Raw genomic sequence first — 22,511 nt, 5'->3', positions numbered from 1 at the left:
AAACTACACATCGTCAGAAAAAAAGAGAGAATCAGAGGCAATGAATACTCAATTTTATTTAAGATTTCACTGTTCCAGACCAGCAGAAAAGGGGTCAATTCTTTTCTTTTAGCGCTTTATTTTGTATTAAATGATCTCAGCAGCATGTTAAACCCAAATGTTGGACTACATTGATTTTTTTCCTGAAAGAATGAGTGATTGCATTTGATAAATACTGTTTAGTATGGCCACACATATGAGAAAGAAAGAGTAGAAATCATTTGAAGGCCTTGGAATGGCGGCATGTTAGTGTGTGCCCGTCTTCACGCTTTCAACACTCATATTATCTGCAATCATGCCTTGACATGTCTCCTTTGTTTCCATCCTTCCCAAGGTTCCAGACTCGATTCCCAATTCATACCTTGTATGAATGGCTTATTCTATAGGCAAGCCAATAAACGCTTCCACAGTGGTCTTTCTCGCTTCTCTTCATGGGAATGAAGTTACTGTAGACTTCGTGTAGCAGCATGTCAGGTCTCACACCACCATTGAATCCAAAATGGATCCCAGCCTAAGATTAGAGAAGGTACTACTCTGTGATTAATGGAGTCCCTTCTAATGAGGACCAGGGTTTGGATTCTACTAATACTACTCTGTGATTAATGGAGCCCCTCTAATGAGGACCAGGGTTTGGATTCTACTAATGCACTCAAACATCACACCTGTAGCTTCGTAAACATTAAACGTGTAAGAAGCCGAGAACATATTATAATCCATTTCCTTCAAGTGGTGGTGAGACCTAACGTACGGGAAGTGTAAAGATTCACAGTATTAAATTAGTCTTTACCTTGGACGAAGGAGTGACACCAATCAGACACGTTATTAGTTTAAGCACATTCCGTTTAGCCATTGTTAGTCACATGTACACGTCAGTGCTCACGGTTTCCTCTGCACATTTCAGTGTCAGACACTTATTTTCCCCCAGAATCATATGTGAAGGTGTGTGTGAATATGTGTTAGGACCCTCAGTGTCTGTCAATCATTACCCTGCACTGATGGTGCTCATCATGTGTGCCTTCAAAAAAACTGACAACAGACAAACAAATCCTGATGGGGAAGGGATGGAGAGGGAAAGGGTAGAAAGACAAGAGCTTATGTTACGTTATTAATGGAAGGGGTATATTTGCAGTTTCATATTTGTGATGCAGTTAAATTGAGAGAAGGTTGTCTTTAGTGACGGTCAATACCGGCACTCTGTAGGATGTCTGTGGCCGTCTGCGCTGGGGGTCTGAAGGCTGTTTGAAAACCTGGAGGTGGGGAGTGGAACTGATTTGGGGCGAGTGTGGGAGGAGGGAGGTAAGGGGCCCAGGCGGCTCTGTGTAAGGACAGTTGGGCGGCCGCGTCCAGGAGGCCGGTGTGCGGGGGCTGTGGGAGTGCGCTGGAGCTGGGCGGTCCGTCCAGCTCTGTGAGCGCCTGCAGCGACTTGAGCCAGTGTGGCGGATTGTCATCCTGGAGACAGTCGAAACTGTTGCCTGTGGATGCTGGGATACCTGGAGTTTATGAAGGGATATGAATGAGTACTATTTCTGATGAAGGTTTTATCCGTAACCAGAGGGTTTACGAAACACAAATCGCACCTGTGATGATGGCAGGGTCCATCCAACTGGCCATACTGTTCCAGCTGAGGCTGTGCGAGACTCCAGCCGAGCCTACCGGCACCCCGATGTGGTTCACACTGGAAGTGGAGGACGAGGAGAAGGAAGAGGTAGAGTTCGGGAGGCCTCCGAAGTTGATGTTGATATTTGGTAGGAGCGCTCGCAGTCCGTCCTGCCACTCTTTCACATTTATGCTTTCCACAGAACCATTGTTTTCTGAAAGAGCAAGAAATTAATGAAAAGACTAGAGAATTTAAACTTTGCGGCATCCCTAAAGGGATAGTTCACCCCAAAAAAAAAAATTTCCTGAACATGCGTCGAAGACAGAAACGGAAGAGAAGAAATTGTTGAATAAAGTTGTTATTTTTGTTTTCTTTGCACACAGAAAGTATTCTCGTAGCTTATTAACATTACCGTTGAACCACTGATGTCACATGGACCATTTTTACGATGTCCTCACTAGTTGTGTTGCTGTCAATGCAGGGTCAGAAACCTCTCAGATTTAATCAAAAATATCTTAATTTGTGTTACGAAGATGAACCCTTTGTTCTTACGAGTTTGGAATGACATAAGAATAAGTAATCAATGACAGAATTTTCATCTTCAGGTGAACAATCCCTTAACGTCTATGTGAAACTGATTTGCAAACAATTTTACTTAAAATGGGATAATCAACAAGAAAAATAAATTACAGATGTGAGGTTAAAGATGACGTTTTATCTAAATATTATTTCTATACAATTAAAGTATTTATTAAATGCTATTATTTATATTAATTATACTAATAGCTTTTTAAAATATTTTCAGTTTTCATTTTAATTTTAGTTGTATTTTGTATATTGTTAGTATTTTGTTGTGCTTTTTAAAAATATTTATATTTAGCTTTATTTCTGTTTAGGTTTTAGTAAGTCTGGAAGTAACTTTTACTTCTTTCAGTTGCCAAAGCAATATTACTTAAGTTTATGTTTTTTATTTTTTGGTTATATTTCATTTTATATTTCATTTTATTCAAGCTTGATTTCAATTACCGAAAATAGTTTTTAATAGTTTTAGTTAATAAAAACACTGAAGATGACCACAGTTCGCTCTCATAAAGGGCTCAGGGGCACAAACAAGCTGAATTAACCATTAAGGGAAAATAAAATAAATTTTCCCTTATAAATTTTTTACTAATAAAAAAAGTAAAAAAACAACAATAAACATACTGGGAATGAGTTCAACAACTTGTTTGTATTTGGATCAGTGGGCTACAACTGTAGCCCTGCTTAGACCAGGTGTTTTAACACACACACAGGTGTTTCACAAAAAAACTGGTGTGCACAAGACATCCCCTAACCTGATATAGGAATCCCCCCAAGGCCGGTACTGTGGTGCTGGGCCGGCATGCTCAGGTCTAAGAAATGGCTGTGCGCAGCTGAGGCCGTGTGGTTCAAGTGTGTGAGTTTATTGCGGGTGGGAAGGCCCATCCAGGGGTGGCGTGCGGCCATGTGTTGGGGCAGGCTAAAGGAGTTATAGAGGCCTCTGTGCTGGAGGTGAGGAAGGCGCTGTTGGCCGTTGGGGAGGCTGGTCTGGTGGGAAGAGGGGTTGGGAGAGAGGGGGGAATGCTCCTGGACTGACAACTCTTTCTCTATGAGGTCGGCCAGGGCCTTCCGTGTGACGTCAAATGGGTCGAAGCCGAGGTCATCGTCCTGCTGCTGCTGCTGCTTGGCCGAAGAGCCAAAACCGAAGGCTGCCTGCCAATCAGTGGAGGACGACACTGGGATAGTGTCTGCAAAAGGAAGAGAGTTTGGTGGGTTTAGCTCCGCACATACTGCAATCTTATTGGTCCACTACACTGCATTCACTGTACAGGCCTACCTGAGCTGAAAAGGCTCTGTGGTTCTGGAGTCATGGGCCAGTCGGAGGCTCCCTGTGGTGAACTGGAGAAAGGAGGCAGGCCGCTGGGGATGGGGTTGGGATGTCTGAAATTGCTGTTGTCTGAGAAAAGAGACTGAGACTCTGCTGCCGCCCCCTCGAAGGGTGAGCGCGCTGTGAGTTCGGCCACGCTGATGGGCACAACGAGGCTGGGTTTAGTAAGGCCAGGTGGAGGAGATGGGGAATCGCTACTGGATGTCTGTCAAACCAAATACAGACAGATGGATCAAAAAACAAAACACAGTAACGATTCTTAGAGAGTTTTTAGCACTTACCTGTGATATATTTCCCCCGTTTCCTATATTTATGGGTTCTGATGGTTTGCCAATTGGACTGAAATAAAAGCACAGTGTGATGAGCATGCACCAAAACACACAGGAAGAAAAAAATTACTTGATATGAAACGTATGTTGTTGTATATCAAAGCAACTACTGGCTAGGCTTCTGCAGTACAGTACCTGGTAGGCTCTAAGGCTGATGGAAAGGGTGGAAGGCCTGTGTTCTGTTCTGTTCCCTGTTCAGGGTCTGGTTCGTCTGGAGTCATGTGGTCTGAGTCTATTAGACAGTCTAAAAGAGGAGGGGATTTGCGATGCTCTGTGGTTAAACCGTTAACCATTTTCCCATAGTTCTGTAATAAGGGCCACCCTTCTTTATTGGTACTATTGGGTCTGGGGGAAAAATGTTAAAGTTAAAAATGGAAATCACATTTCTCATAGAAAAGAAACACTTATATAATAATTAAATATGTACAATATTCAAAAGCTTGGAGTCAGTAATTTTTATTAAATAAATGCTTTTATTTAGCAAGGATGCATTAAATTGATTAAAAGTAACAGTAAAGACATTTATAATGTTTAAAAAAACTATTTTAAATAAATGTTGTTCTTTTGAACTTTTTATTCGTTAAAGAATCCTGAAAAAGTGTGACGTTGAAGACTGGAGTAATGGCTGCTGAATAAATATATTTAAAATACAAGTAATAAATTATTTTAAAAGAGATAAATAAATAAAAAACATTTCAAATTGTAATTTCACAATATTATTGTTTTTCATTGCATTTTTTGATCAAATAAATGCTGCCTTAATGAGCATAAGACACGTTTTTCAAAAACATCAGAAAAATCTTACCGTCAACAAACGTTTGAATGGTAGTGTGTATATATATATTTTTTTTAAATATATTTTAAGAAAATTCATTACTGCTTAGTTAATTATAGAATATAATGTAAGCATAAGCCACATTCATTGTCACTTATAAATATGAATATGTTCATATGATTGGGCAGGTGCAACAATGAAATTCAGGATAAAAACAACACCTCTGAGTGGAGTTGGGTTTGCTCTTCGACTTCTCCCCACATGCTGAGGTTTGTAAAACGTTGGGGTTTGCTTTGTAAAGGTCTTGGAGTAATTTTTGTTCATACTCTTGATGTTTCCCAGCCTAAAAACAATTTACACACAGCAGTCAAACAATATCCAGAATTTAAAAAACAGACAGCAAAACTTTTTCTAAATGCTTTTTTCTGAACTGATTGATCTGTAAACAAATGTGCTCACCTGCATTTCTTCTTTTGTAAAACTAGCCGCTTCATCCCCTAGTTCGTGTAAATACATGCAGTCCGGTTTAGGACACTGCATGCTTTTGAGAAAATAACTGCAGTACTTTGTTGTACCTAAAGAAGCCTTGAGACAAAACAGTGACAGACAAGTATTTTAAAAACAAACAACTTCAAAGTGACAGAATACACAATAAACATTTAACACAGACATAATATACTTAACGTATGATAATTTAGTAAATGGCTTACATTGTGATGGTTTAGTACTTACCTTGAGTGTTCTACCATCCACTATGACATTGTTCACACACTGTATTGCTCTAAGGGCGTCCTCTGAACGAATGTAAGTTACATAGGCACTGGCACTAGGACCCTGTGGAGTGAAAGGTCAAAATAAATGTAATAAGTGTGTGTTTTCTTTATTCTACTCTTTTGCTGTAGCCTTAAGCCAGAGACTTTTTCACAGGCGCTGAATGCACAGGAAGCATGTGAGCATCATGTTTCATAACTAAGATCACATGTGGCTTTTCTTACCTGTGAACCTGCATATGATGTGCTGTTATTGATGACCACTTTATGGATTTTGCCGAACTTTCCGAAATATTCCAGGCGTTTTAGAACCTGAGAAGTAATCAAAGTGAGAGTGATTCTTCAAGTGAATTATTGCATGAACCACAAAACAGACACTACACTGAATTATGCCCACTCATCATACAATCAAACTGTGAAATGACTCCTGAGGCAGGAAACTTCCTTTTGTTCAGCAAAATGTAAATGACTCGCTGATGACAACACTCGATTTTGGAGCTATTCTCATTTACCTCCAACAGGAAGTGACACATTTCTCACTGATATGATATGGCCAAAGGGTGCAGCGGATTTTACATGATCAGAGATTTAAATACACATACATTGAGATTAAATACATTACCGTTCAAACGTTTGTAATCAGTACAAATTTTTTAAATAAATTTCCAATTTAATTCATTCATTTATTTATTATTAAATTGTACACTACCATTTAAAAGGTTGGGGTCAGTATGATTTTTTAAAAGAAATTAATACATTTATTCAGCAAGAATGCATTAAATCTATTTAAAATTACATTTATATTACAAAATATTTATATTTGAAATAAATGCTCATCTTTTGAGTTTTCAGTTTATCAGTGAAAATTTGTTTCTGCATTGAACTGTTTCAAAATATTTCAAAATATTGCTAATTAGAAATGTTTCTTGATCACCAAATCAGCATATTAGAATTATTTCTGAAGGATGTGACATTGAAAACTGGAGTAATGACTGCTGAAAATTCAGCTTTGCATTTGTATTTGCATTGCATTAAGTTACATTTTATATATGAACCTAAAAAATATTTTAAAAGTTAACAATTCACAATATTACTATTTTTTTTATCAAATAAATGCAGCCTTCTACAAATCTACAAAACCTACCCTGAACTTTTGAAAGGTAGTGTATATTTAAATTTATTTCAGGCAGTAGCTAGTTATTCATTATCTAGTAATTCATAAAAATGCATAAAAATAAATGCAATAAAATAAATTAAAACAATAAATTAATGAATTATTAAATTATTACATATAAATAATTGTTAAAAACAATTAAAGTTCATAATTCAGTACATCCAAAGAGTTGTTATAACAAAATAAAAAGACAATGGCATTGTCTAACATGAGCATTCACCTCCGCATCTGCGAGTCTTTGAGAAAGTCCCACGACGAATACAAGGTTCCGCTGCACCACACGGACACTGGCCAGGTGCTTGCGGTTCTCTGTTACCTTCTGCTTCTTTTCGTTCTGCTTCTGCTTTTTCTCGTTCTTTATCCTCTGGATCTCCTCTTGTGACAGTGGTTTGTATACTGCCGGATCCTCCGGATAAGGCTACAGAACACACAGAGCCAGTTACCTCATTTGAACCTGCATCTGAGGGGTGGCAATTCTCAAAGAACTCTGCAAATAGGTCAAGTTTTCAGGCTGACACACCATCACAGTGAGTCAAATGATACTTACCTGTCAGGGGAGACACCATGATCAAGAAGGTGCTTCACCCAGAGCGAGGCTCGGCCATTGCACTGCGGCCGTGCTGACCCCTGCGGATTCCCCAAATGTGGGAATCTCGACTGCATAATTTATGGTAGTGGGGGACTGCGTTTGCGCTCTCCCCTGAAAGATTAGGGGGCAGTCGTGGCCTAATGGTTAGAGAGTCGGGCTTGTAACCCAAAAGCCGTGGGTTCGAGTATCAGGTCCGGCAGGGATTGTAGGTAGGGTGAGTGAATGTCCAGCGCTCTCTCTACCCTCAATACCACGCCTGAGGTGAGACCCTTGAGCAAGGCACCTAACCCCCAAATGCCCCCGGGCACCGCAGCATTGGCTGCCCACTGCTCCGTGTGTGTGTTCCACTACTCCCCTCTTTTCCTTTCCTTCCTTTCCTTCCAAATGAACCACATTGCTTTTACACTTGGGAAGTGCGGTTTGCCAAGAAAGTGGCGCAATACACTTTAGCCACAATTGCATAATCAGGCTTGGGAACATTAAGGCTGGTTAATCAGATGGTATTTGACCACTGTGCTTGTGCATAACAATATATCTTTTTATATTTAACAATACATTCACAGTAACAATACATATTGACCATCCAGCTTTCTAGATTGGTGATTTTGAATTGATTTTGCCTCAGGAGCCAGACAGTATGTTGGGCATTAAGTGGCGACCCAACACAGTAGCAGAATTGTTTAACAGGTCAGTTCACCCAGAAATGAAAATTCTGTTATCAGTTGCTCAACTGTTTCAAACCCATGAGACTTCTGTTCATCTTTAAAACACAAATGAAGATATTTTTTAATGAAACCTGCGAGATGGCTGTTTCTACACTGATAGTCCATTCCACTAAATCTGTGATGCTATAAAAAGTTTATAAAGAGATCTGCATAGATCAAAGATTAAATCTGTTCATCATATAAAATTATCATGCTTTCAGAAGGCTTGGATTAAACCACTTGTTTCATATGGATTAGTTTTACAATGTTTTAAATGAACTTTTTGGACCATCTAAGTTTTGGTGGAATAGACTGAAAAGAAATCTCCATTTAAAAAAAAATACATTTGTGTTTATAAAATGAAAGAAAGACTTATGGGTTTGGAACAACATGAGTAAATTAATTTTCATGTTTGGGTGAAGTAACCTTTTCACATATGATAGTTAAAGGGGGGGGTACAATGCTGTTTCATGCATTCAGAGTTGTTTACACTGTTAAAGATTTGGATGCTCATGCTAAACATTGGCCAAAGTTTCAAAAAACGATTTGGACGTATAACAGAGTATTTCTGCGCCAAATACACACTTCTGGGTTTCTTACAAGTTTCGGAAAGTTGTTTTCGATCGTGGCTCTTCGTGACATCATGAAGGGTGGAACTCCTTATATGGGCATTTCTCCCGGAAGAGCGCGCTCACGCACACATCGACCGGAGCGAGAGCAAGAGCGCGCCCATCAACGTGCTTCATTCAGCAGCGCTGCACGGGACTCGCTCAGGAAGAATGTCTCTAAAGAGGTGTGTTTTTGGCTGTAAGGGAAAGATAACCTTGTTCAGCTTCCCGAAGAACCCAGCGTTACGTAAACAGCGGATGCAGTTTGTTTTCCGGGGCAGCAACCGAGTTTTGCAAGTGTGTTTGGCGACAAAAGTTTTATAAACAAGGCCCAGTTCGACGCTGGATTTGCACATGGTTTGATACTGAAAGATGGAGCGGTCCCAGCTATAAAAGGTCCCGGTCATTATTCAGAACTGCAGACGGTAAGTGAAACGGCATCAAATGTCTGTGTTTTGTTGGCAATCGGGCAAGTGCTCATCATTCTTTAGCTCCGCCCACGGCGCGCCTCCAGCTCAGCTGTTTTCGGAGAAAATCGGAAAGCTGTATTTTTCTTTTATAAATATGAAAAACTAAAGACTCTTTGGAGCTATGAACGATGCTATACTACTCTATAGGTAGTCAAGATCAACATGAGATTGGGTGAAACTGTGTGTGTTATGTCCCCTTTAAATGTTCATACAACAGTTAAACAAATGTTCTGTCAGGACCACTATCGTCAAAGATGATTGACAATTAGCATACAGTTTGGATTGGCGGTATGGTTCTGTTCTGGGCAAGAACTCCCTGCGCCTCCATGCAGCCTAGCATGGATGAGAGCAGGGAGAGCAGCAATAACCCCCCAGGGTAAACAGAACAGAACTAACATAAATGTATTGCAGATATTGTTAAAGTTCAATCATTTTATGTACACATTTTAGAATTAGTCTGATTCAAGGAGAATCAGAAGGCTGAATCCCGACTGACAGAGGAGGAGTTGGGGATGGAGGAGGGTAATTAGCTATTGAGCAATGCGAAAACTGCTGATAATACTGAGGGACCTTATATATGAATGCTTAGATAGGTGTCGTAGTCCCATAGGTAGATGGGGATCAGCTGAAGGTCAGCTGATGCGAGCTTGACTAACGTGACCTGCCAGAACTAACGCTACGCTTGATTTCTCTCTAAAATCTAACATTAAATTTATTACTAATATAATAAACAACTGACTGTTTAATACTTTCATATGTATTTACATAATTATCTAATAGGTAATAAATAATTTCTCATTTATTTAATATTACTGATTAATTTAATATTAGTAGAAAAACTAATAAACTTGTCTTGTCTTGGCATTCAAATATTCACATAACAAAACACATTTAGCACAAACCATGCCGTATTTTCTTTAACATTTGTGACAGAAGAGGCACTGAACAAAAAAAAACAAAAAAAAAAAGTAATTTCTCATCCCTTTTAAAATCCTTTTTATTTTGCTATACAAACTATCCACGATTATACAGGTTTTTATATTAGATGTTAGTTGGGTTTCATTATTTGCATTTAACATAGTTTTCTCCTGCTGTTCATGATACAACAGATGAGAACCACTGTTTTAGATATCGCTATCAGCCATATCGGTATCAACTACCTGAGAAAGTGCACATCAAGGACAGCTTCTCATATACAGTGTAACGTGTCCCAATAGCAACGTTGACGTTTTGACAAACAGAAGTTGTATACAAGTTTCAAGCAGAATCATACCTTTCTGCAAGCAGGGCAGAGGCCGTTCTCGTCTGTGCGGATGCGGTGCCAGCAAAAGCGGCAGATTTGGTAGCCGCAGGTGCAGGGGAAGAAGTTGACATCGTCAATCTCCAGCGGTTCCATGCACAGTGGGCACTCCATGGGGTCTTCTTTCAGCGCGGGACTGCGGGACATCCTATCGTACTGCAAGTTCGGGAGAGTCTCTGGCAAAGTCGGCCGAAGGGCTGATACAAAGTCAAGGCAAGTAGATTTGATTTAAATGTGGAATTGTGGATGATGACAATACTTTACCTTAGTACATAAATGCTCTTGTTAAATTATTCATATTGAAAAATGGCATACAGTTAGATCAAAACAAAGCGAATAGCCATGCCACATTAATACAGTCAGCTGTCGTGGGCTCATAGCAGTCCAAAACATCAAGCTACCACAAAGCACATTAAGCCTTTTCATGTTTCTCTCATTACAATCAGTTGGCCCAGTTGTCTATAAACATGCTGATGTATTGGGATTGCAGAATAGGACCACTGGGTCACATTAGAGATGACTGAAAGTCAGGTATTCACAGTCTATAGACAGACACGAATACCTAACTTACAATATTTCCATTTAAAATAAACGATTTTTACACACAATACAGCGCCAATGTTGTATTTCGCACAAAATACAAAAGCTTTCTATCTAAATGAATTGCGAATGACATAAGATTCAGTATCCCTTTTGTCCAACCCTGACATTTGTATCACAACAAATGCATGTTTAAAAGATGTAGCTCATATTTTCCTCACAAAAATATACATTCTAAAAAGCATATTAAATTATATCAGAGAAAGCATGTATTAAACATCTACACTTCAATCTCTCGCATCTGATCGAAACACTTTATATTCGTAGACCTCCGTAGAGCCTGTTTCGGCCTCAAATTGACATTAATTAAATAAACAACACATTGAATCCTAGTTTGAAGTCTGTGAATTATTATTGAAATCGCAATTATTAACATCTCACATCATATATGTCTAGCGGCGCGTCAGTCGCGCTGAAAGCCGGTCGGGTGTCTCCACAGCTGGGACAGACTTCAACTGACGTGCGGCACAAAACACAACGCCTAAAAACATTTAATTTAGCCTCCAACAATAAATAACACACAAACTTAAAAGCACGGATATTTTGAAATGATTGAAAGTTAATAAAACGACTTTCCCTCCATATATATTTAGTCGACAACGAGTGTTTTCTGAACGTTTCTATTTTGCGGCCTACATACAGCAAAAGCCTGCGACTCTCCTACTGAACGGCCCGGCGACTAGAGGAGGAACCGCCGCCTGTCCACCTTTGACTTCATCCTTCACTTAAAATTAAGGGTTTATTCTTTAACCATGGGGTTACTCTGCTTCAACACACATATACAAACCTAATACCGATGTAGTAGTTATAATCGGGTGCACTGATCGCGATTAAAGCAGTTGTTTTGTAGGCTACTCACTTCTACTAGCTGGTCCTGTATTGCAGGGATTCCACTCCAAGGGATATTCACTCTAGTTTAGGCGGGGGTTTCTGCCTTTCAGCTGATCAGATGTGTCTGATAGTTTGGAATGAGCACTACTCCACAGCTCAGATGTTCAAAATTGATTAGATGTTTCCCTGCTCAGTTTTACTGTTTATTTAGGTAGCAGATTTTTACCACCATCTTACACTGAAATGAGGAGGGACTACAGTAACCAGTCAGCGCTCACTGAGTTTGCGCAAGATGCGAAGCACAATGCATTGTGGGAGATGTAGTTAATTTGTCAACATTTTTAACATCAGTAACGTACTACAGTCACCACGAGGGGTGATACAAATCGATACCATCCATGTCAGATTTAGGTGCACTTAGAAAAATAAATTGTTAAAAGTATTTACATTTTTTTTTGTTTATAATTTGCTTTTGTTATTGTAACAGTTATCGAAATGTAAATGAAATATTTAACTAAATACTATATAACTTTGTTTTATAAGACAATTTCTTATAGATTTTATTTATTTTACTTATATGATATTCAACCAAATGGTAATGTTAAATGTAACTTTTTAAATAGTATAATTTAATGTATTCTCTCAGTTAATATGATAAAAACTGCATGTATAATAATTATAAAAGAATTAAATTTTAAAAAGATATTTAAAATTTAAAAAGATTTTATTTTGCAGTTAAAACATTAACTTGATTTTATACCACTTCTTTTTAGACATTTACTCATAGTAATGTTAAATGTAACCTTTTTAATAGCAAAATTTTATGTACTCTCTCAGTTAATTCGAGATAATAAAAAGTACATGCACAGTAATTATAATTACAATTATACAGAAAAAATAATAAAGAAAACTGAAAATATATTCTGAAATTATAAAAGTATTTGATATCAAATTCAATGTAAAAACATTGTAGTTGACATAATTAAAAATTAGTAATTAAAAAAAGTCTTAACTCTGTCATTTATAAACACAAGTGTTATAATACTATAACATGCTAAAAACACAGTTGTTTCAGTTACGAGGTAGGATTTTCATGTTTCTGAAGGTGTCCACCACTACAGATAAGATCAGTGTGACAGAGGTTTAGACCCATTCATTTAAAAAAAAAAAATCAATCTACTCAAATTCAATGAATTACATTACATGTGAAGTCTGCATACACTCCTTGGTATGCACCCATATTTGAGTTTGTTTGTAGCAAAACCCTACAAAAGTACCACCTATATGTACAGCCTGATGCACCACGACTGTAGATGTTTGCTGGCAAGACTTCAATCTCTTTCTGATTGTATTTCAGTCCTCTATCCACACACATGAAGGCTTTGACCACAGTTGAGAGTGTGACATTTCCGGATGGATGGCATCTGCTGTCAGACATGGATCTATTGGATGAGGAGACAGCAAGGATGTGCGGGCGGCAAGGAGACCCATACGCACACAGCTGTCTGTGTCCAACCTTTGCAAGATCCCCACCATCATTGCTCCAGCAAAACTAGATGAGATAGAGAGAGTCAAATGCGACATGCTTTTGTTTTGTATGATGTTAAATACTTTTGTTAACATACCTGTCACCAGCTCCAGACACATTTACTGTTTCTTTAGAGCTCATAGCCAGCGCTGGATAATGAACAGCACACAGCCGTACCTTCTGTTATAAAAGGCATAAATAATGTTCAGCATTTTAATGTTACAACTAAGATTTACTCAAAATAATAATTCACCCAAAAATGAAAATTTACACTGAGGCCATCCAAGGTGTAGATGAGTTTGTTTCTTCATCAGAACAGATTTGGAGAAATGTAGCATTACATCACTTGATCACCAATGGATCCTCTGCAGTGAATGGGTGCCGTCAGAATGAGAGTCCAAACAGCTGATAAAAACATCACAATAATCCCCAAGTAATCTACACGACTCCAGTTCATCAGTTAATGTCTTGTGAAGCAAAAGCTGCATGTTTGTAAGAAACAAATCTATCATTAAGCCATTTTAACTTAACCGTTGCAAAATACAAGTCCATAATCCATAATAACACTTCCTCCAGTGAAATGTCCATCCTCTGTTGTCATCTCACATCAAAATCATTCAACATATTTGTTTAGAACTTTTTTGCTAGCAAATGGTGCTTGATCAGTGCATATTTCTCTCCTGATTCAGATGAGATGATTTATTCACTGGAGAGCAATATTATAGATATAGTTTTGAAGTTAAAATGCCTTAAAGTGCCCCTATTATGGATTTTTGAAAATTACCTTTCATGCAGTGTGTAACACAGCTCTAATTTTAAATCTGAAAGTGCACCGTGTAGTTATTGTCTCAAAAAAAAAAAAAGAGTAGACTCAGAGTAAAGTCGTTAAAACGAGTCCTTTTTAAAATGTTGATGTCAACATGAAACTTTAGCATATTGCCCGCCCACTTGTTGGTCTTTTCGAGTTGGTCTGAATGAAAATGCAAATTCATTCTTTGCCACTAGGTGCTGCTTTAGGAGCCGGTAACGCTGTACACAAAGCAGCACTGTGCTCACAAATGCTGCTTTATCAGGCATTACAGACATGATGAAATGAAAATGAGACCAATTGGACCAATCACCGCAGATTAGCGTCACGCAAAGGAGGGGTTTGGAAAAATGAATATTTGAGCGAATCGTTTGGGAGTCGTTGAGCAAGTAAGGAAAAATAAATGCATATTATAAGACAATGAAAGTGTTTTTTGACCTTGCATGCATGTCAAACTGTTGCTGGGGACTCCCAAAACCAAAATATGAACCTTTCATTACCCATAATAGGGGCACTTTAATGATGAATTTGTTTCTTAAAAACGCACAGCTTTTCATTTTACAAGACATCAAATGATGTACTGGAGTCGTGTGGATTACTTGTGGACTATATTGTGATGTTTTTATCAGCTGTTTGCACTCTCATTCTGACGGCACCCATTCACTGCAGAGGATCCATTTGTGAGCAAGTGATGTAATGCTAAATTTCTCCAAATCTGTTCCCATGAAGAAACTCATCTTCATCACCCAAGGGTGAGTAAATCTTCAGCAAATTTTAATTTTTGGGTGAACTACTTCTTTATGATTAATTATATTAATTAATTATAATAAGGCCATCATACCAGCTTTTGCTTTTGTGGCTGCAAATTCACAGTCCCAGCATCATGTTCTCCACACACCATCACACCCAGCGCACCTAAAGTGACCACCACACAATTCAGATGCTCCAGCAGGGGGCGGGAGAGAGCCGGTACACAGCCCAAGACATCCTCAAGTGATCTGGGCAACTCTTAAACAAAATTATGCTTTGATTACTATTCAAGTAGCTCGCCACTTCCTGTCCAGCAATCAAGCACTTGCTTATTTTAGGTGGTTTTTTAACTCTGGTACCTGTAGGAGTAGGCAGACCTAGTGTATGATTCATGGTGCAGAGCTCAGCCAGATTGGGGGAGGTATAAGATAGGGCTTTCCAGCTCTCTGACAGGAAGGGCTTACAGGCCTTATCTGCATCCGTGGGCTCAAACCACACTTCAGCAAAAGAAAAAACATGCAATATGCACGCAACAACTTACTTGAATCTATGACCTCAACGGACGCTCTGAAGCAGTAGTAGATAAATGAGGTTTACCAGGGACTGCATGTTTCTTGGCGATATGGCACACGTAATCGATGGTTGAAACAGGAATGTTGCCATCAAGAACTACAAGAGATGCTGATGCAAGCTGATCCTCAAACTGAGATACCTGAACGTAAAGATTAAAAAAAAAAGATTTATGCTGTTAAATTAGTTGTTACATTTAATTTAAAACCCTTGCAGATTTTCCTGTTGCAACAGGAAGTTTGCGTGGGAAATATATATCAGAGTTTGTCCTTTTTTAATAGCCAATTATTTTAATTTCATCACAGCCATGAACATGATTTACTATTTCCTAGTCAATTTCATGTGTTAATAGGAGGCGGGACAATCTCATTCTATAGTGTATCTGATTGGACAAAATGAGTGAGTACAGGATGAGTCATCATTATAATTTCCTCTGTTTACCTGAAATAAAAAGACTGAACGTTTTACATATGTTTATCTGCCAAGGTATTTGTCAGTGTTTAGATGTGTATTAGCATGTAAATGCTATGCAAACTAACATAGCTGGACTTAAATCCACAATGCGTCATGATTACTTTAATAGTTTGTGGTCAGTAAGATTTTTATTTTTTAAGAAATTAATACTTTTTAGCAAGGATGCATTAAATTGTTCAAAAGTGACAGTAAATAGTTACAAAAGATTTCTATTTCAATAAATTTTGTTTTTTGTTTTTAATACGTTTTATTTATGAAAGAATCCTGAAAACATGTCCAGTGGTACAATTGTTTTCTACACTGATAATAAAAGAAACATTTCTTTTGCACCAGATCAGCATATTAGAATGATTTCTGAAGAATTATGTGATGCTGAAGACTGGAGTAATGATGCTGAAAATTCAGCTTTGCATCACAGCTATTTAAAGTTGTAATAATATGTCACAATATTACTTTTTTACTATATTTTTGATCAAATAAATTCTGTCTTGGTGATCATAAGAGCCTTTTAAAAAAACATTTAAAAAATCTGTGACACTAAACTTTTGAACAGCAGTATACTTTTGGAATATACGTACATATTGCTCTTGTATTTGCTGATGGATATCCATGTCGCCCAATCCCAGGCTCAGCTCTCCAGACTCAGTTATAACAGCACAATAGGTCGCAGTCCTTTGGTCCTGTAATCTGGCAACTGCACTTGTATCCTGATGAGCATAAAGCAAAAAGCTGTAGTTACAATTAAATTTTGTCTACAAGAGCAATAAAATGCTAAATATAACTCACCATGTGTTTACAATAGTTTAGCACAGCGTCGCTATGAGAGTCTTTGCCAATGGCAGAGATGAAGAGAGGCTTGTGCCCTAATCTGCTTAAACAGTCTACATGAAATATAAGCAAGTCAAAAACGGGAATTGTACATATTCATTGAAAATAATAGGAATGACACATTACATACCAGCAATATTCCTGCCTACGCCTCCAAAAGACTGACAAACACTTCCTGGATTTGTCTGACCAAACTGAAAATATAATACAAATACAAAATATATAACGTTACCTGTAAAATGTCATAAAAAAGTTACTTAAAGGAACACTCCACTTTTTTAAAAAATAGTCTAATTTTCCAACTCCCCTCGAGTTAAACAGTTGAGTTTTACCATTTTCGAATCCATTCAGCCGATCTCCAGGTCTGGCGGTAGCACTTTTAGCTGTAGCTTAGCATAGATCATTGAATCTGATTAGACCGTTAGCATCTCGCTCAAAAATGACCAAAGAGTTTCGATAGTTTTCCCATTTAAAACTTGACTCTTCTGTAGTTACATCGTGTACTAAGACCGACGGAAAATGAAAAGTTGCGATTTTCTAGGCCGATATGGCTAAGAACTATACTCTCATTCCTGCGTAATAATCAAGGAACTCTGCTGCCGTACTATGGGTGCAGCAGGCGCAATGATATTACGCAGTGCCTGAAAATAGTCCCCAGCACGCTCCCTGTGCAAGCAGGTTATGATGACAGAAGTTAGCATATTTTCAGGCGCTGCGTAATATCATTGCGCCTGCTGCACCCATGGTACGGCAGCAAAGTTCCTTGATTATTACACCAGAATGAGAGTATAGTTCCTAGCCATATCGGCCATATAGTGGAGTGTTCGTTTAAGCTCCTTTAACTTGTTTTATTAGTCTTACCACCAATTTCTTTGTTGTTCCTTTAGCGATGAAATCAACGTTTATTCCACCAATAACAATCTGAGGGAAATAAATAGTGTTATTTGGGCATTATTTAGATAATATTACAGCTTTTATTTTTTCATTTTAAGTTTTAGTAATGTTATGTGCTTTTGTCATTTTTATTAGGCTTTGGGTTTTTATTATTTCTTAATATAGTTGTAGTAGTTTTAGTACTTAAAAATATTTCAGCTGGTTGTCAAGGCAAAGTTGGTTTCAAAGTTTAATCCAATATTAATATTTTATTTTATTTCAGCTTTGTTTCAATTAACAAAAACTTTTTAATTAGTTTTAGTTAACAATACAAAACACTTAAAATAAAATTTAGTCTTTCAATGAGCGCTTATTATATTTTGCAAAAACTATTTTTTTTTTACTGTACCACTTACAGTGTTGGAGTCTATTCTCTGGTCCTTTGATTTTCGGGTTTTAATGTCACCTCTGAAGTTGCCTCCACTTTTCTCTTTATGTTTAGAAAGGGCACATGCAATCTGACTGCCCACCTTGGCATTGTTTTGGATGAGTGCTATATCTGAAAATGAATGAACTTCAGGAAAATACCACAAAAAGACACATGAAACCAAAATGAACATAAAAAGTTACTGTTATTATAAGTATATATAAGAATATGTATACAGTAAGTCTTATCATGACAAACTATCTTTTGTGTCTTAAACGGATACTGGCTTGCAAGGACTTCCCTTTAGTCAGCTCATTGACTCGCTGAAGGATAAAAGGGGTGACATCTCTTCCTGTGACACCTTTTGAGCTTCAGATATACAAAGAAAATGCTTTTATTAGAAGTGGTTGTCACTCTATGTGGCATATGGTATGGCCAATCACAATTTTTTTCTACCTGGCCTCTGTCACAGCTGTTTGTATGGCATCTTCTATCTGTTGTCCTGTGGCTGCATGTTCCTCAGGGATGGGAATGGCCAACAGTAGACCACTTTGCAGCCCCAGAGATAGTGTGCTAACTGTTGAGGAAAGAGAGAGTTTACGATCCCTTCACAAATGACTAAGCAGGATGAGTTTATGTCAGAGGAACTTTAACTATGATCTCTTTTTCAACTAGCTCTTTCAATTAGGATCACTGCGACATTCAGTAAATGTGTAATATTGACATTTACTCAAATGTATGTGCGGTAAAAGGTTAAACACTAAGACTTGCCAATAAGATCTGCTGCTTCTTGAGGACTGGAGACATGGTAAGGAGAAGTAAATCCACTTTGCTGAGAGAAGAAAGCCGGGAAGCTCTTTGAATCTCCATATGTGGCCACACACACACCCTGAGTTTCCTATAAATAAAAGCACTTATCTTTGAATTAGAACTTAAGTATATATATGAAATCAAAACTGACCCTATTTAATAGGGTCATTAAAATGTGTGTATTATAATTATGGTATGGAAAAAATTCTATGGAAGTCAATTGTTACCAACATTCAAAATATCTTCTTTTGTGTTCAACGTTCGTACAGGTTTGGAACAACATGAATAATAAATGATTAGTGAGGGTGAGTAGATGATGACATTTTTGGGCAAACTATTCCATTTTGTAAAAATTAAATTTAACAGTGTTATTACATTATTAAATGTTATTAAACTTAACTATAAGTGAGTGTTAGATGACAGCAACGGTAATGTAAATCTAAAACTCTCACCTCAAAAGTTGCAAAACAAGTTTTCACAACTTTACTGCGATTTAACCAAGTGTCTGTGTTCACATTCAAACTGCTGTTCACAAAATTGTGACTGGATTTAAAGGATTAGTTCACTTTCAGAATAAAAATGTTCTGATAATTTACTCACCCCCATGTCATCCAAGATGTTTATGTCTTTCTTTCTTCAGTCGAAAAGAAATGAAAGTTTTTGAAGAAAACATTCCAGGACTTTTCTCAATATAGTGGATTTCAATGGGGACCAACGGGTTGAAGGTCCAAATTGCAGTTTCATTGCAGCTTCAAAGGGCTCTACACGATCCCAGCCGAGGAACAAGGGTCTTATCTAGCGAAGCGATCGGTCATTTTCTAAAAAATTGAAAATAAACATTTATATACTTTTTAACCACAAATGCTCGTCTTGCACTAGCTCGACCTCATGAAATTAGTCACGTTGGAAAGGTCACGCGTGACATAGGCGAAACAAAGTGAATGTGCAAAGTCAAACGCCCTTTACAAAAAAGGTAAAACAACAATGTCAGATGAGTTTGAAGTTGGAGGAGAAAATCAGATGGCATTTTTTGCCCTACCCTACCTTTTTAACATCGCAGAACTAGTGCAAGATGAGCATTTGTGTTTAAAAAGTATATACATTTGTATTTTTCTTAGAAAATGGCTGATTGTTTCCCTATATAAGACCCTTACTCCTTGGCTGGGATCATGTAGAGCCCTTTGAAGCTGCACTGAAACTGCAATTTGGACCTTCAACCCATTGGCTCCCATTGAAGTAAGGAGAAAAATATGAAGAAAAATCCTGGAATGTTTTCCTTAAAAACCTTAATTTCTTTTTGACTAAAGAAAGAAAGACATGAACATTTTGGATGACATGGGGTTGAGTATATTATAAGGGAAAGTTTTATTCTGGAAGTGAACTAATCCTTTAAAGTCTTACCAAGAACTCAAGAGTGCGACCGATATCTAGGATGGATTTCACCCCAGCAGACACAACAGCAATAGGGGTTCGACCCAGTTCAGTGAGGTCTGCACTCACATCCAGAGCTACAAGAGATAATATATTGGTCATTAAATACAGGCCAGTATACATTTCACATGGATAAAAGAACAATTTTGAAAATAAACATGCAGTTTTCTCCATCTCTATGTACTCCTCCAATGCCTCCAGTTACAAAAACAGGAATCCCAGCCTTGTGAGCCGCAATCATTGTGCCGGAGACAGTTGTGCCACCCGACAAACCCTAGATTATCAAAAAACAGACATTTCACATGAATATGTATAATCACATAGTTACAAATAAAGATTACTTCAGCTCCAGACCTTGCTGATGACATAAGGCAAGTCCCTTCTGGACACTTTTAATGCCATTTTGCTTTGTGCCAGGAAGTCCAGTTCATCTGAAGAAAGGCCCACATGAATGCTGCCCTCAAGAATCCCAATGGTTGCAGGGATTGCACCTTCAGCCCTCACAATCGCCTCCACTTCCTTTGCTGTACTGAAATACAGAGGAAATGCAGTCGATTGGTAAATACTGAATCCTTCAGATATGAATCAGTGTACAGATTAAAAGTTTTCCACATTTTATTTTTAAAAACCTTGTGCAATAATAAAAAAGAATGTCTGTACTGTTTTTAAGATAAAGTCATGTGACAACCCTGACTTTAGAATGGCCTGAGGGAAAAGTTCAACATGTTACGTATTTGACAGCACTGTAAGAGATTTATCACATTTCGCTACCTGAGATTGTGAGGATAAGGCATTCCATGTGTGATAATAGTGCTTTCCAAAGCCACAACTGGCCTGTGATCTGCTAAAGTCTCTTTCACATCAGGATGGATGATAAACAGGCTGTCTGTAGGAGAAATATGGAATAGCTGACCCAAACAACACTGTATTCAAACCACTGTACCACATTTGTTGACCAAAGACATGCTCACCAAGTTTGAATTGATTCTGATGTGTCTAGTGTTTGACAAATGATATTTTCACGATAAGGGGTTTTGTCTTGGTTCTCTCTGGACTCCATTCCCCATAAACACTCTAACCCTTCTGTTCCTGAACTAATTCCCCTGTCCGAAGATCTTCCCATGATGGGGATCACTTTATGTTGCGTTTGGGCTGCGCACACCACCACAGACCTGCCTGAGGTGGCAACGTCCACTGTGATGTCTCCAGAGGTAGCGGCTGATGCTGCAGAACCTCTTGGGGTAGTGATGCTCGCTGCTGTGTTCTCCGAGGCGATGGCACTCGCTGCAGCTTCTCCAGAGGTGGCGGCACATGCTGCAGAACCTCCCGAAGTGGCGGTGCTCGCTTCAGCTCCTTGCGTGGTGGTGGCGCCCAGAAACGCACTTTCAACCTGTCATGTCAAGGTCGAAGGAACCTTTGCCGAGCTCTCCCTGTATCCTGAGGGCACTACTGTAGAACCTCCAGAGGTGGCGGCACCTGCTGCAGAACCTCCAGAGGTGGCGGCTCTCATTTATGAACTCTCTGCCTGTCCTATCATGGCCATGGAGGCCGTATGTGAACTCTCTGCCTGTACTGTCATGGTCATTCGTCGACCTGCCCTCGCCTCAGGACTACACTCCTCCGGCTTCGCCTCATCCCTCCATCCCTCCGGCTCTGTTGGGCTCCTCTCTCCCTCCGGCTCTGCCTTGGTCCTTGGTAACTCCGGCTCCACCGTGGCCTTCTGGAACCACATCTTCGCCTCGGTCACCAGAGCCGTCGGCTCCACCATGGCCCTCTGATCCCTCAGTGTCACCCTGGCTCTTCGGCTCTCTGTCGTCGCCTTGGGCCACCCGTCCACCGGCTCCGTTTCTGTCAGTCGGACCCCTGAGCCCTCCTGTTTCACTCCCCTCATGGTTCCTCCCTCCATCAACTCCACCGTGGACTGTGAGTTGTTATCGTAATTCTGTTTGGAGCATCTGGAATCTGCTCTTAGTGGGGGGGCTCTGTCACGATAAGGGGTTTTGTCTTGGTTCTCTCCGGACTCCATTCCCCATAAACCCCTGCCTAGGAACTCATTATTGCACCACACCTGTTTCCTATCAGTGACACTATAAAGGTTGCACTCATCCACACACACATTGCTGATTATTATTTAGCCTGTACCCTGTTCCAAGTCTCTGTGTTTCCTTGCCTTGCCTTCTTGTTTTTTGACCTTGGACTGTTTATTGGATTGCTCTTTTGTCTCACCCTGGATTGTACCTGTTTGCTGGTGTTTGACCCTGCCTGTTTTGACCACTCTTGTGAATAAAAGCTGCATTTGGATCCTCAACTCCGTTGTCAC

The 22,511-nt window shown here is 38.9% G+C and overlaps 2 protein-coding genes across 3 annotated transcripts in view; both read right to left on the bottom strand.

Annotated features, from left to right (window-relative positions):
* Positions 1-82: 82 nt before the first annotated feature.
* Positions 83-11,979, bottom strand: cnot4a (CCR4-NOT transcription complex, subunit 4a). Its single transcript, XM_016451100.1, has 13 exons — positions 11,721-11,979; positions 10,235-10,458; positions 6,811-7,008; positions 5,642-5,728; positions 5,379-5,480; positions 5,106-5,231; positions 4,868-4,989; positions 4,007-4,216; positions 3,824-3,881; positions 3,492-3,747; positions 2,971-3,402; positions 1,617-1,850; positions 83-1,529 (listed from the first exon to the last, which is right to left on the bottom strand). The coding sequence occupies exons 2-13, from the start codon at positions 10,406-10,408 to the stop codon at positions 1,210-1,212; spliced, it is 2,319 nt and encodes a 772-aa protein (XP_016306586.1). The 5' UTR covers positions 10,409-10,458; positions 11,721-11,979; the 3' UTR covers positions 83-1,209.
* Positions 11,980-12,595: 616 nt separating this feature from the next.
* Positions 12,596-22,511, bottom strand: part of LOC107661485 (pseudouridine-metabolizing bifunctional protein C1861.05) — a 22,376-nt gene continuing 12,460 nt past the window's right edge. The window contains exons 2-18 of one of the 2 annotated variants that reach the window (XM_016451099.1): positions 20,963-21,077; positions 20,546-20,720; positions 20,354-20,465; positions 20,162-20,268; positions 18,722-18,848; positions 18,407-18,527; positions 18,234-18,319; positions 17,940-18,082; positions 17,512-17,571; positions 16,781-16,844; positions 16,609-16,703; positions 16,401-16,529; positions 15,376-15,490; positions 15,138-15,275; positions 14,870-15,036; positions 13,318-13,400; positions 12,596-13,244 (exon numbers count right to left, since the gene is read on the bottom strand). In XM_016451099.1, coding sequence (XP_016306585.1) covers positions 13,046-13,244; positions 13,318-13,400; positions 14,870-15,036; positions 15,138-15,275; positions 15,376-15,490; positions 16,401-16,529; positions 16,609-16,703; positions 16,781-16,844; positions 17,512-17,571; positions 17,940-18,082; positions 18,234-18,319; positions 18,407-18,527; positions 18,722-18,848; positions 20,162-20,268; positions 20,354-20,465; positions 20,546-20,720; positions 20,963-21,077 — 2,036 coding nt within the window. In that variant the 3' untranslated portion in view covers positions 12,596-13,045. Of the gene's footprint in view, positions 13,245-13,317; positions 13,401-14,869; positions 15,037-15,137; positions 15,276-15,375; positions 15,491-16,400; positions 16,530-16,608; positions 16,704-16,780; positions 16,845-17,511; positions 17,573-17,937; positions 18,083-18,233; positions 18,320-18,406; positions 18,528-18,721; positions 18,849-20,161; positions 20,269-20,353; positions 20,466-20,545; positions 20,721-20,962; positions 21,078-22,511 lie in introns of both variants that reach the window. The other variant, XM_016451098.1, reaches the window with a different exon arrangement.

Source organism: Sinocyclocheilus anshuiensis, unplaced genomic scaffold, assembly GCF_001515605.1.
Source record: "Sinocyclocheilus anshuiensis isolate Anshui unplaced genomic scaffold, SAMN03320099.WGS_v1.1 scaffold491, whole genome shotgun sequence".
Taxonomy (NCBI): Eukaryota; Metazoa; Chordata; class Actinopteri; order Cypriniformes; family Cyprinidae; genus Sinocyclocheilus; species Sinocyclocheilus anshuiensis.
This window is presented reverse-complemented; position numbering and strand designations above follow the sequence as displayed.

Excerpts from the sequence above, each read along its gene's own strand:
- cnot4a (XM_016451100.1), bottom strand. The coding sequence starts at position 10,408 with ATGTCCCGCAGTCCCGCGCTGAAAGAAGACCCCATGGAGTGCCCACTG. Across the intron at positions 4,217-4,867 it reads AAACCCAACTCCACTCAGAG|ACCCAATAGTACCAATAAAG; the intron begins GTGTTGTTTTTA and ends TTTTTCCCCCAG. Across the intron at positions 3,882-4,006 it reads TCAGCCTTAGAGCCTACCAG|TCCAATTGGCAAACCATCAG; the intron begins GTACTGTACTGC and ends CTTTTATTTCAG.